Genomic DNA, 13483 nt, shown 5'->3' on the forward strand with positions numbered 1-13483 from the left:
TCATCCCCCTCATCTTCGTACCTCCTCTTCCTTTCTCCCCCCTTCCCCCCTCCCCTCCGCAGCAGCAGGAGGAGGAAGAACCCGTCAGAACACACACTTCTCTTGTCTCGGTCCGGTTCTCCGTGTCGAACCGGAACATGTCCCCGTCCCGCAGGCGGTCCTGCTACCTGTGCGACCTGCCCCGGATGTCCTGGGCCATGATCTGGGACTTCACCGAACCGGTCTGCCGGGGCTGCGTTAACTACGAGGGCGCGGACCGGGTCGAGTTCGTCATCGAGACCGCCCGGAACCTGAAGCGGACCCACGGCTCCCAGGAGGACCGAACCTCAGCGGGCGGACCCGCGAAGACCCCGGCGGTTCCGAGCGAGAAGGAGCCGAACCAGCTCCAGACCGACGGGCAGGGTTCGGACCGGTACCCGCTCGGCGCGGAGAGCCGGGACCGGTTCGACTGCTGCAGGGGGTTCGGTGGGTTTAAAGCGGACGATGGACCTCCGGACCTGAACCGACAGAGTCCGAGCTCACGGAGCAGGATTAACGGCGGCTTGGTGTTGGTACCAGGGCAGATGACGGTTCCGCCGAACCTGCTGCCTCAGGTGAGTCGAACCTCCGCCCAGAACTCCGTGGATCCGGGAGGGAAGAGACCCGCCTCTGTGTCCAGCACGAACCAGGACCGGAACCAGGACCGGGACCGGGACGTGAAGGAGAAGCAGCGGAACACCGAGGTTCTGGCCGAACTCAACGAGAGCCTCCAGAACCGGCAGGAGGAGTGGGCCAGCAGACCCAAAGCGGTCCGGGACACCCTGGTGGTCTTGTCCGGGTCCACTCCGTTCGATGTCCGGTTCAAGAAGGACCACGGTCTGCTGGGCCGGGTCTTCGCCTTCGATGCCGTGTCCAAAACCGGACTGGACTTCGAGCTGAAGATCTTCATCGAGTACCCGACTGGTTCTGGGTCCGTGTTCTCCAGCGCCTCCGGGGTGGCCAAGCAGATGTACCAGGACTGCATGAAGGACTTCGGCAGGGGTCTGTCCTCCGGGTTCCGGTACCTGGAGTACCAGATGAAGCCCGGTTCTGGGGACTGGCGCCTGCTGGGGGACCTGTTACCGGAGTCCCTGCGGGTTTTCAGGGACCGGGTCGGAGAAGACCTGCTGCCCCAGCCTCACATTGACCCGATGCCGCCCACCCCCCTGGTTCTGCTCGGCCAGGGGTCCGGCAGCACCAGGACTGGTGGGAGGAAAAGGAAAGCCTCTCCTGATCCGGACCTGAAACTGACGGAGGACCAGAACCGACAGCACTGGATCAACAACCAGACCGAGAGCCCCAAGCCGGCTCCCCTGGACCGGACTTCACCTGCAGGCCCGGCTGCACAGTGCGGACAGTCCCCCAGCAAAGACCCGGTCCATTCCACCACCGACGGCCCAGTGTCTCCTGGTTCCGACCCGGGACCTCCCCAGAGCATCCCCGACTCGCCCCCGGTCCACAGTGGACCCCTGAGCTGCACCATCTGCCACCAGCGCTTGGAGGACACTCACTTTGTTCAGTGTCCGTCGGTTCCGGACCACAAGTTCTGCTTCCCCTGCTCCAGAGACAGCATCAAGGCCCAGGGAGGTTCTGGAGAGGTGTACTGCCCGAGCGGGACCAAGTGTCCCCTGCTGGGCTCCAGTGTCCCCTGGGCCTTCATGCAGGAGGAGATCAGGACCATCCTGACCGGAGACGTGAAGAAGGAGAGGGACCCCTGAACCGGGCCCGGCGTTCTGCGGGTCGACCCGCTTCTGTCGGACTTTTAGTTTTAGTTGAATTAGAAAAGTTTGCTTCCAGTCGTTTGTGTCGAGACGTTTCTGATCCGTTCATAACGATGTCATATTCCTCTGTCCTGTATTGGACCGGTTCTGATGGCCGGGTCCTGTTCTGTTTCTATTGGACCGGGCCTCGGGTCTGAGTGACGTAATAAATCCTGTTGGTAGAAGCGTCGTCAGTCTGTTGATGTTAAAATTAGATTTAATGTTTCCCAGAGTTCCACCGAGGCTGAAACAGGAAGAGAGGAATGCTTGTCGCCCGCCGCCTGTCAGAGAAAAACCACCTTTCTGTAAAAACACTGAGCTGAAGGACTCTGATGGAGAAGCTAACAGGAGCTAAACGCTAACAGTAGCCGAAGAAGAGATCTCTGTGGGGAGTTTTATCTTAAATGAAGGTTAATATTTAGAAAAGTTACCAAACCTGGATGAGAAAAGGCCTCGTGTGACCATGACTCTCAGCTACCACATCACAGATAAACTGACTTGGGTAGCTGTGGCAGCCATCTTGAATCAGGCGAATGTTCAATCATCGCTTTCTGAGAGTTTCATTAAAATCACAAACAGGCAAAAACATTATCACCTGCCCACCTTGGCTGGGGAGCTTTAATAAAATCTGTTTCTCTGCCTTCAAACCAAATCTCATTTTGTTTTTCATTTCCAGGCTTCTCGTCTGCCTGCAGTCACACACACACACACACACACACTTCAGACGGGGTGTGTGTACGTTAACACACACAACTGAGCTGCTGCACGGAGCCAAGGGCACCTTAACCATCACACACACACACACACACTCTGCAGGTGGAACGTTCACAGAAACATCTGCAGTGCAGCTGGAAACAACAGGGCTGATGCTGCTTTCTGATTGGTCGACGGGGAGAGACGTCAATATGTCTGGAAGTAGTTTAGATAATTACGTCGCGTTAACGTCCACATCAGAATAAATAAATCTGATATTTATTTATTATTACCAGATGAAACCGTTCAAAGCAGACAGCAGACATTAATCGGCGCGTGCGGTCGGTGTTTAACGTCAGAGACGTTCATCTGGACGCGTTTAGGAACAGCGAACAGAATGTGGGACGTGGCTAAATGCTGAAGCAGAGCTGAGGGATCCTCCGGCCTCAGTCTCATTGTTCTGTCTCCATTCAGTCGGTGCATCGCTGCAGTTTCCTCCTCCTCCTCTGTTGCCGTAGAGGAAGATGTGGTTGCCATGGAAACAACTCTGTCTGGAAACGTAATGTATTCAGGAATGTGCTGAGGAAAAGGAGATGTAAAATCTGAGCTGTCCTGATGAGTTACTCCTCCAGCAGGGACTGATGGAAGAACCGAGAAGCCCACCCCTCGTAGCTCTCACAGGAGCTGTTCGTGGATTTAAATCAGTTAAACTCAGATTTAACATAAAATCAAAACTAACGAGAAGCTCAGAAATAATCCACACTTTAATCTGAAACTGTAAAAATCATCCAGAAGGACTGGACTCCTGGAGTCCAGGTTAGACCAAAGAAGGTCCAATAAGGTCCTTTCCATCCATCCAAACATCCAATCAACCATCCATCCAACCAACCAACCATCCAACCAACCAACCAAACATCCATTCAACCAACCATCCATCCAACCAACCATCCATCCAACCAACCATCCATTCAACCAACCATCCATCCAACCAACCATCCAACCAATCAACCAAACATTCAACCAAACAACCAGACACAAACCAACCATCCAACAAACAGCAACAATCTCACCAACATGGACTCTTTGTGTTTCTGACCTTCAGTCTTTATGTCTTTCTTTATATTAACACAGATAATCAAACGTTCTACAGCAGAGATCTGATGGACCAGCCGGTTCCTCTAACAGAACCTGAACTGGTGTCCACTACAGTTCCTGTGGGTCCTCTGGTCCTCTGGTCTTGTTCTCTGGTCTTATCCTCAGGTCCTCTGGTCTTGTCCTCTGGTCTAGTCCCCTGGTCTTGTCCTCTGGTCTTGTTCTCTGGTATTCTGGTCTTGTCAGGTGGGACACGTTGGAGAAGCAGAACTTTTATAAGGTTAGAATCAGATGAATCTTTTGTTCTCTAAAAGACGTTTAGGGATCATAAAATTCTGATCCTGTAAAACCAGAACGGCAGTCTGGACAGAGGAGTAAACAAAGGGAGGAGACACTGTCCTCCATCAGTGCTGTTGCCTAGCAACACCGGCAGCAGCTGTTTCTGATCACCTGTCTATCAGGACCCGGTTTCAGGTTCTGCTCATCAGCTCGGTTCTTTTACGTCTGGACTTCATGGCTCTCTCTGTTTCAGGGACCCTCGGTGTCTCCAGGATGTCCTCCTGACAGAAGGGACTCCGCTGCGGTCTTTGGCCAATCAGAGCCAGGAGGCGGTGAGGAGAGCCAATGAAATGCTGAGGGAGATGAAGAGTCTGAAGGCTGAGATAAAGATGCTGCTGACGGTAAGAACCAGAACCAGAACCCCCTGAAGAGTCTGACTCAGCATCCACTCTGATGCTTTCCTGTTTATAGTTCCTCTTCAGACTCTGAGCTGTTTTAGCTGTTCCTGCATTAAAACCTTCAGCTCATTCAGCAGAAGAATGCTCTGCTCTGATTGTTCAGAATATTTAACTTTATTTACAAATATTTTCCCCACAGAAACACAAAGATCTCCTCAGTTCCTTCACAAAACGATGTTCTCTTTAAAATCTGCTTCAGCTGCCGGCTCCATTTGTCCTTTTAGCTTTTATCTGCTGTTCTGCTACTTTTAGCTTCAGTTATGCTAATTTTAGGTTCTGGTTTTACAGGTTTTAGCTTTAGCAGCTGTTTAATGATTTGTCTAATATTAGCATCTGCTCTGCTAATTTTAGTTACTGTTCTGCCCCATTCAGTTTTAAGCTGCTGTTCTGTTGCTTTTAGCTGCTGTTCTGATGCCTTTAGCTACTGTTCGGATGCCTTTAGCTGCTGTTCTGATGCCTTTAGCTACTGTTCTGATGCCTTTAGCTGCTGTTCTGATGCCTTTAGCTGCTGTTCGGATGCTTTTAGCTGCTGTTCGGATGCTTTTAGCTTCTGTTCGGATGCCTTTAGCTGCTGTTCGGATGCCTTTAGCTGCTGTTCTGATGCCTTTAGCTGCTGATCGGATGCTTTTAGCTGCTGTTCGGATGGTTTTAGCTGCTGTTTTGATGGTTTTAGCTTGTGGCATGCTCATTCAGCTCATGTTTGGCTGAATTCAGATTTTGTTTGTTTCAGCTTCTTTTGATTTAAAAGTTTTCAATTTGTTATGAAATTGGTTTGATTCTTTTTGATTTCTTTTTCACGATTCTTTTCATTCATCCAGCAGCCAGAAGACTCTGGATACTTCCCCGGGCCTGCACCAGAACCGCTCCAGTCCCATCAGAACCAGGTCAACCAGCCCAGTTCTGACCGGAACCAGAACCACCAACACCATCCCCAACGAGACGACCATCTCCAATTTCAACCCTCCCAGTCCCAACATCCAGAGTCCCACCAGAACCAGTCCCAACACAAACCGTCCCACCAGAACCAGTCCAACCACCCAGAGTCTCAACAGAACCAGTCCAAACATCCTGAGTCCCACCAGAATCAGTCCAAACATCCAGAGTCTCAACAGAACCAGTCCAAACACCTGGACTCTCACCAGAACACCCTCCAACACAAACAGTCCCACCATATAAGGTCCCAACCCTTACAGTCCCTCCAGAACAGGTATCACCTTCTGGAGTCCCACCAGAACCAGTTACAACACGCGCAGTCCCATCTGAACCAAGCTGAGGACCAGAACCTTCAGTCCAATCAAACAGCGTCTAATCAGCAAAACATCTTCCCGGCTTCTCACATCCCATTTCATGAAATTCCCTCTCCAGAACATCAGAGCCATCAGGTCCAGTCTGGACTGGTTCAGAGGAGACCTGTGCACCTGTCCATGCTGGAGGAGGCAGGTCAGGTTCTCCGTCAGGCTCGGAGACGGAAAAAGGTTCTGGAGGACAACCTGGAGGCCCTGCTCAAAGCCAAGAATGGGGAGATCCTGCACTGTCAGCTGGAAGCCCTGGCTGCTAACAGGTAGCTAACGCTAACAGCTGATTGGTGGCTGACGTTAATGAGATCTAACAGCTGATTGGTGGCTGACATTAACCCTCAAACTGATGCATTGTTTTTGGTCATGTTAGTACAAATCCTCCTAAAGGACTGAGATAACGGCTGTTTGTTCTGCAGAGTCAAACAGGAAAATGAGTTTGTGTTTTCTGCAGAGATCTGGATGAGGAGGTTCGGATCAAGAAGACCGTGGACTCCTGGATCAACACCTTAACCAGAGAAATCCAGGTAAGTCCAGCTGAAAGTCCAGAGTGGTACAAAAATCAATGTTGAAAATGAAATGTTGTGTTTTTACTCTGATGAATTTACCTTTCCTCAGGCTCGTGATCCTCCCAGTCCTCCTCCACATGCTGCAGCACCACAGGTGAGGCCTGCAGGTGGAGGGAAGCCAGGGAGCACGCTCAGACCAACAGGAAGTAAAGCTGCAGTGAGAAGCAGAGGGCAGAGAGCTGAACACCAAGCGGTCAGTACTGTTTGTGATAAGGCAGGTACAGGTGAGCCCGTCGTCACTGATGCTTTCTCTGCTGCAGGAGGCAGAGCCTTCAAGGCTCACAGGTAAACTGACAGACAGCCGGCAGCAGCAGGAGGACGACAGAGAAACGTACCTGACTCGTCTGTACGGTAAACTCCCACATGAAGGTCTGAGACGAACCTTAAAGAGGAGTCCATACCCTCGCTTCAGCTCTCCTGCCTCACCGCTCAGCAGGAAGCCCCGCCCCCGGCTGGTGGAGAGCATCAAAGGTCAGAAAAACAAACAAACAAACAAACAATCCCATTTTGAAATCGTAAAGCTCAGCTCTTCCTGACTCCGATCTGTCTCCGCTCTCAGGTGTGACCATGAAGTCCTGTAAGACTCAGACCAGTTTGGCTCCGTCCCTCACCAGGTCACACCCATCCTCACATGACCCTGCAGACAGCTTCCCTGTTGCCATGGCAATCCCACTGGGTCAGTAAATAAAAGTACCCTCAGAGCTCAGTTATTACTTTCATTTGAAAACAAACCGACGAAAGTCAGGATTGGAGATTATGAGTTATGAAGATAAAACCTTTTTTCACAGCTCCTTTTATTGTTTTTAGCTAAAATATAAATATAAATATTTATTTAAATCTAAATGTATTCCTTTCAGAAGGATTCATATTTCCAGGGTTACCTCAGAGTCAGAAACATCCAGGTCATAGTCTGATCCGTCTCCTTCAGGTCGTCCCAGAATGGACTCCTCCAGGCGTGAGCGTCCACAGGAAGTGACATCGGTACTTCCTGTTCCGTTCTCACAGACTGTGGAGAACATGGACGAGGACGCACCTGAGGACCAGGTGAGACGCATTTCTGCTCACAGACGCCCAGGTGTCACCTCATGATGCTCATAACATCAAACAGCAACCGACTGATGATACCTGAGTCCGTGGTTACCATGGTAACCGGTCAGACCTGGTAAATCAGACTTATTGGACAGGTGTTTTCAACCTGTACTCTGACCTCTGACCCCTGACCTGAAGAACTGTGGGACATTCTGGTCCTCAACCTGGAATGACCAGAACCAATCTGTGGAGGTCAGATAATCGGGTCAGAACATCTCCACACCTACAGGTCAGTGGGATGTTCCCGGTCTGCATCGATCAGAACCTCCTGCTTTTTACTCAACTGCTCATGTTTTCTCATCCTTCCTCCTGGACTTCTGTGGACCTCTGAAGGTCTCCTGTGGTCGGGACGGACACCCTGACCCGTCTGCAGCCACACAGACCCAAACTGAACAAACTGATGCTCTCTGGGTTCTGACACCTTTCTGTCAGAACCAGCAGGAACCTGGTCCACCTGTCTCTGGTTCTTCTTCTCCTTCCTCGGACCAGTTTCAGGAGGTCACAGAGATGTTCTGACCCAGCCCTCAGTTTGGTTCTGGTTAAAGTTACCTGCTGATTAATCCAAACCGAGTCCGGTACCAGAGTTATGAGGCAGTTCTGGTTCCTGACCCACTTCATAAACAGGGTTCTTAATGAGTTTCTGGAACCAGTTCCTTTTTTTCTGTTCATGAAACAGTTTTTAAACACGGACAGAACATGAATAAATTAATTATTAATAATTATATTATTAATTTTTTATCTTCTTAAACATGAATATTTTCAGTTTCTGCTGAATCTCTGAGAGTCAGAGTGATTTTAACAGCTGAAATCATTTTCAGACGGGTATCAGAGGTCAGAGGTCAAACAGATGTTTTTGTGTCGACAGCAGCAGCCTGAAGCAGAAGAAACTCCATCAAACATTGTGGACATCCTGGAGGCAGACTCCCAGAGAGACAAAGAGGAGACTGTCCTCCCTGGAGCTGCCTGTCAGTTTGTCTCTGATGTCCTCCAGGTGAGCAGCTCCCCCTGCAGGACGCAGACAGAACTGAGCATAGAATCCCGGTTAAATCTGTGCTGACACCATGATTACTCAACAAGAGGCAGTTTCTGTGAACAGAACCTTCTGATCTTCAGCAGGAGCTCAGTGATGTTGGGGAGGAAGCTGTGGTGCTGGATGGAGGTCCGTCTCCGGCTCCGGTTCTGTACCAAGGTCCAGTCTTCCCTCCAGGAGCCGTCTCCTCCCTCAGTGACCACGAGCCAGTTCCGGTTCTGGGCGGCAGCCAGCAGCAGCAGGTTCTGGAGAACCGTCTGGTGGAATGGTGAGAACCCAGTTTGAACTGGACCCTGCTGGTCCTGCTTGGTTCTGATGGAGTTCTGTTCCGTCTGTTCAGGGTGGAACAGCAGCTCATGTCCAGGATGATCTCTCAGATCTACCAGCCTCCTCTGTCTGACCCCGCCTACAATCAGCACCCCGACCAATCAGAGCTTGAGGAGCGGAGCGAAGCCTCAGACATTGGTGAGAAGACCAGACCGTTTTTTCTTCTTTCACCTCCTCCTGACTCCATCCATCACTTCCTGTCTTCATCACCTCCTCCTCCTGTCTCCACCTCCTCCATCTATCCCTGTCTTCATCACCTCCTCCTGTCCCCACCAACGTCCGTCACTTCCTGTCTCCTTCACCTCCTCCATCATCTCTTCCCTTCATCACCTTCTCCATCACCACCTACTGTCTTCACCCCGGTCCATCACCTCCTACTCTATCAATTTCTCCTTCACCACCTCCTCCCTCACCTCCTCCTCTCTGTGTGCAGTGGAGGCAGCAGGAGGTGCAGGACTGCAGCTCTTTGTGGACTCCAACCTTTCTGTGGATTCGGAGCTCATCAGGCGTCTGGTTAACGAGGTTCTGACTGAGACCGTGGCCCAGATTCTGGGTCAGAGGAATGCTTCGAATGCTGGGTTAGAACCGGGACTGGAGGCACCAGAACCAGGACCTGGACCTAATGAGGAGGTACTGCTCCAGCAGAACCTGGTTCCAGTGGTCCTCACACCAGTACCAACACCACTGCCCAGTGTGACCCAGAACAGCAGGGAGTCCACACCAGTAACCACTCCACCTCCGTCAGAACCATCCACCTCTCTGAGCCCGCAGCCGCCGGATCCTGAGCCAATCAGAGCTCCAGGTCTGAGCCAATCAGAACTTTATATTTTAAATGATGAGCCAGATGTTGAACTGGACCACAGTCTGATTCGGATCCTTTCTGTCTGTGTGACCTCAGAGCCGGTAACTACACCAGCCTCCACCCCAGAGCCCCAAATCACAGAGGGAACCCCGCCCCTTGCTCATCAGGCCACGCCCCCTCTCACTTGGGGAGATGCTGAGCTTCCCCTGGAGGAGGAGAGACCCGAGGAACATCTGGATCCAGACAAACAGCAGCTGTATGTCCACAGATACACTTCAGTCACTGTGGAGGAGTTTCTCTCCTCAATCTGCTCCTCCTTCTCCAACAGGATCATGTCAGTCGCAGAGGAGGAGCCTCCTGTCTGCTCCCCGCTGCCTCCTCCACCGCCAAAGTCTGATGGACCTGAACCCGGACCCCCGTCCAGCTCCTCAGAGGACCTGAGCTCCAGCAGCCCCAGCAGCTCCACGGTGACGGCAGAGACTGAAGCAGCTCTGAAGCACATCTCAGAGGGAGAACTGCTGATCAGTGTGAGCCAGCTGCCTCCTCCCACAGGTACCACCACCATCATCATCATCACCTCCATCACCTTCATCACCTCCATCACCTTCATCACCTTCATCACCTCCATCACCTTCATCACCACCCTCATCTCCTAACAGTCAGACCTCCCTCAGACCCTCAGTCTCAGGCAGAAATACGGAGGGTGTTAATAACTAATTTTAAAACTTTTGATCTGTTTTTTTTAATCCTGGCTGTTCAGCTGGTAAATGAAGACTGTTTTTGTTCTTTATCCTGAAGCAGCTGAATCCAGATGTTTGTTGAAGTTTATTGACTCTGTCTCTGTGTCTCTCAGAGGACGAGGCCGTCTGCAGCTTCTCCAGCTCTCTGCAGGAGCTGCAGGAAATGGTGAGGAAGCACTTCCTGTTCTGATCACTTCCTGTTCTGATCACTTCCTGCTCTGACCACTTCCTGCTCTGACCACTTCCTGCCTGTTGTTGGGGTTGGGATATCAGAGGGAGTTTTATCTTTTCATTTATAGATTTCTTTGTTTACGTCAGGCGGCTCAGTATAAACACAGTAAAGCTGATAAACGACATATTTAGATGTTTTTACAGATAAACGAAGAACCTTCCTGTGGGAACCGGGCCTGGTCCAAATAAATCCTTTCTCCAACAGAACATGATGCTTTAATTGAACCCATCGGATGAAGAACAGATGTTTGGTTTCTTCCTGAAGTCGACATTAAGAACCATTTCTCCTCCGTCTGTCTCCCCCTGCAGGACTTTGACCCCCCTGCCTATGAGGAGGTCAGAGGTCGTAACCTCCTGCTGACCCTGCTGACGAAGATGGATCAGGGAGTCACTTACAGAGGAGAGAGGCGGCAGCCTGAGGTTACTTCTCTAAAACTATATTTTATTATCTGAATCATTTCATCAGATAAAAGTATTTGAAATAAAACGGTGATAATATCTGTCAGGAGTCAGACTTCAGGTCCCTGTTGGACGTGCGCAGATCAGCGTTCATGTTTCTGACCTTTGACCTTCTGTGTCTTCAGGGCTCCTGGGGGAGGGAGGAGGAGGAGGTGAGCGTCGGGGAGGTCAGAGAATACGAAGCCACAGGCCCGGTCCGACGGCTCAGTCAGGCTGCAGGTACACAGAGAAAACACTCCGGATCTTCATCTGGATCAGAACCAGAATTTAATCCGTTGTTTTTTGTTTCAAACCCAACATTTCCTGAACATCTGTTCTTCAGTTTTTACCTGATCAGACAAGCAAACCAACGGACACAACCAGAACCAGAACCTCCTTAAAGGAGGGAACAGAAGGGTCACATTAAGGAGCAGAGACAAGTTTTTAACAAGGGGTTACCTGTGACCTTTGACCCCATGAACACTGAAATCCACAGGCATCATCTTTGACCCCTGGGGTGTCCAGCTGTGCAGTTTGACGTTCCTACATTTTACAGCTGCAGAGTTTGAGCACCAGGTCAAAGGTTACCTGTGAGGTTGACCTTTGACCTTGAACTTTAACCGGATCAGCACCAAAATTTTATCACTTGTTCCTTGATGTTCCTTAAACGCATCACCATGGTCAGTAAACGCATCACAGGGATCAGTAAACGGATCACCATGGTCAGTAAACGCATCACCATGGTCAGTAAACGCATCACAGGGATCAGTAAACGGATCACCATGGTCAGTAAACACATCACTCTGGTCAGTAAACGCATCACAGTGGTCACTAAACGCATCACAGTGGTCAGTAAACACATCACCATGGTCAGTAAACACATCTCTGGTCAGTAAACGTATCACAGTGGTCAGTAAACGCATCACAGTGGTCAGTAAACACATCACAGTGGTCAGTAAACGCATCACAGTGGTCAGTAAACACATCACAGTGATCAGAAAACACAAAGCTGTGGTCAGTAAACGCACCACAGTGGTCAGTAAACACATCACCATGGTCAGTAAACGCATCACCATGGTCAGTAAACGCATCACCATGGTCAGTAAACGCATCACAGGGATCAGTAAACACATCACCATGGTCAGTAAACGCATCACAGTGGTCACTAAACGCATCACAGTGGTCAGTAAACGGATCACCATGGTCAGTAAACACATCACTCTGGTCAGTAAACGCATCACAGTGGTCACTAAACGCATCACAGTGGTCAGTAAACACATCACAGTGGTCAGTAAACACATCTCTGGTCAGTAAACGCATCACAGTGGTCAGTAAACACATCACAGTGGTCAGTAAACGCATCACAGTGGTCAGTAAACACATCACAGTGATCAAAAAACACAAAGCTGTGGTCAGTAAACGCACCACAGTGGTCAGTAAACACATCACAGTGGTCAGTAAACGTATCAGTGGTCAGTAAATGCATCACAGTGGTCAGTAAACACGTCACCATGGTCAGTAAACACATCACCATGGTCAGTAAACACATCACAGTGGTCAGTAAACGTATCAGTGGTCAGTAAATGCATCACAGTGGTCAGTAAACACATCACCATGGTCAGTAAACACATCACAGTGATCAGTAAACACATCACCATGGTCAGTAAACACATCACAGTGATCAGTAAACACATCACCATGGTCAGTAAATGCATCACAGTGGTCAGTAAACGCATCACAGTGGTCAGTAAACACATCACAGTGGTCAGTAAACGCATTACCATGGTCAGTAAACGCATCACAGTGATCAGAAAACACAAAGCTGTGGTCAGTAAACGCACCACAGTGGTCAGTAAACGCACCACAGTGGTCAGTAAACACATCACAGTGGTCAGTAAACGTATCACAGTGGTCAGTAAATGCATCACAGTGGTCAGTAAACACATCACCATGGTCAGTAAACACATCACAGTGATCAGTAAACACATCACCATGGTCAGTAAACGCACCAAAGTGGTCAGTAAACGTATCACAGTGGTCAGTAAACACATCACCATGGTCAGTAAACGCATCACAGTGATCAGAAAACACAAAGCTGTGGTCAGTAAACGCACCACAGTGGTCAGTAAACACATCACAGTGGTCAGTAAACGTATCACCATGGTCAGTAAATGCATCACTGTGGTCAGTAAACACATCTCTGGTCAGTAAATGAGTAAAAATTAATTAGTTTCAGTTCGTTTCGAGTTAAAACCTCTTTGTTTCTTTGTGTTTTTGCTGAGCACAGACTGAACGTTGCAACGAGCGGCTGCAGGGCTGCATTGTTGTTGTGTTGCCATGGAAACAAAGAGCGAGCAGTGTCTCAGCACAGATTTAATCGATTTCTGTCTGCAGGCTGAAAGCAGCGTTCAAACTGTGGCTTGGTTCTGTTAGCTTTATTTTTCTTTTAAAGATGGAGGCGTTCAGACGTTAGAGGCAGATCCGCTCCGTGTTCAGAGCGTGTAACCTCCCTCACCGTCCAGCCACCTCGCTTCCTTCAGGCTGCTGGAGCTGGACGTCTGATAGAAACATGTGAACGTTCTCCTCATCCAAGAACCCTGAGCTCAGAAAACACAACAGCTGAGATGAAAAAAAAAAAACATTTTTATCTGGTGATTTAATG

General features: G+C 49.9%; 1 protein-coding gene across 6 annotated transcripts in view; it reads left to right on the top strand.

Annotated features, from left to right (window-relative positions):
- kiaa0586 (KIAA0586 ortholog) overlaps positions 1–13483 on the top strand; it is a 20666-nt gene that overhangs the window by 4764 nt on the left and 2419 nt on the right. For 3 of the 6 annotated variants that reach the window (XM_017407761.3, XM_017407760.3, XM_037977630.1), the window contains exons 8-23: positions 4096–4243; positions 5119–5861; positions 6050–6122; positions 6214–6357; positions 6425–6635; positions 6724–6840; positions 7093–7208; positions 8119–8244; positions 8367–8551; positions 8624–8748; positions 9044–9412; positions 9509–9668; positions 9741–9964; positions 10266–10318; positions 10693–10803; positions 10968–11061. In XM_017407761.3, the coding sequence (XP_017263250.1) occupies positions 4096–4243; positions 5119–5861; positions 6050–6122; positions 6214–6357; positions 6425–6635; positions 6724–6840; positions 7093–7208; positions 8119–8244; positions 8367–8551; positions 8624–8748; positions 9044–9412; positions 9509–9668; positions 9741–9964; positions 10266–10318; positions 10693–10803; positions 10968–11061 (2999 nt within the window). The remainder of the gene's footprint in view (positions 1–4095; positions 4244–5118; positions 5862–6049; positions 6123–6213; positions 6358–6424; positions 6636–6723; positions 6841–7092; positions 7209–8118; positions 8245–8366; positions 8552–8623; positions 8749–9043; positions 9413–9508; positions 9669–9740; positions 9965–10265; positions 10319–10692; positions 10804–10967; positions 11062–13483) is intronic. The other 3 variants (XM_017407763.3, XM_017407762.3, XM_025004100.2) reach the window with 3 other exon arrangements.

This window comes from Kryptolebias marmoratus, linkage group LG10, assembly GCF_001649575.2.
Source record: "Kryptolebias marmoratus isolate JLee-2015 linkage group LG10, ASM164957v2, whole genome shotgun sequence".
Lineage (NCBI taxonomy): Eukaryota > Metazoa > Chordata > Actinopteri > Cyprinodontiformes > Rivulidae > Kryptolebias > Kryptolebias marmoratus.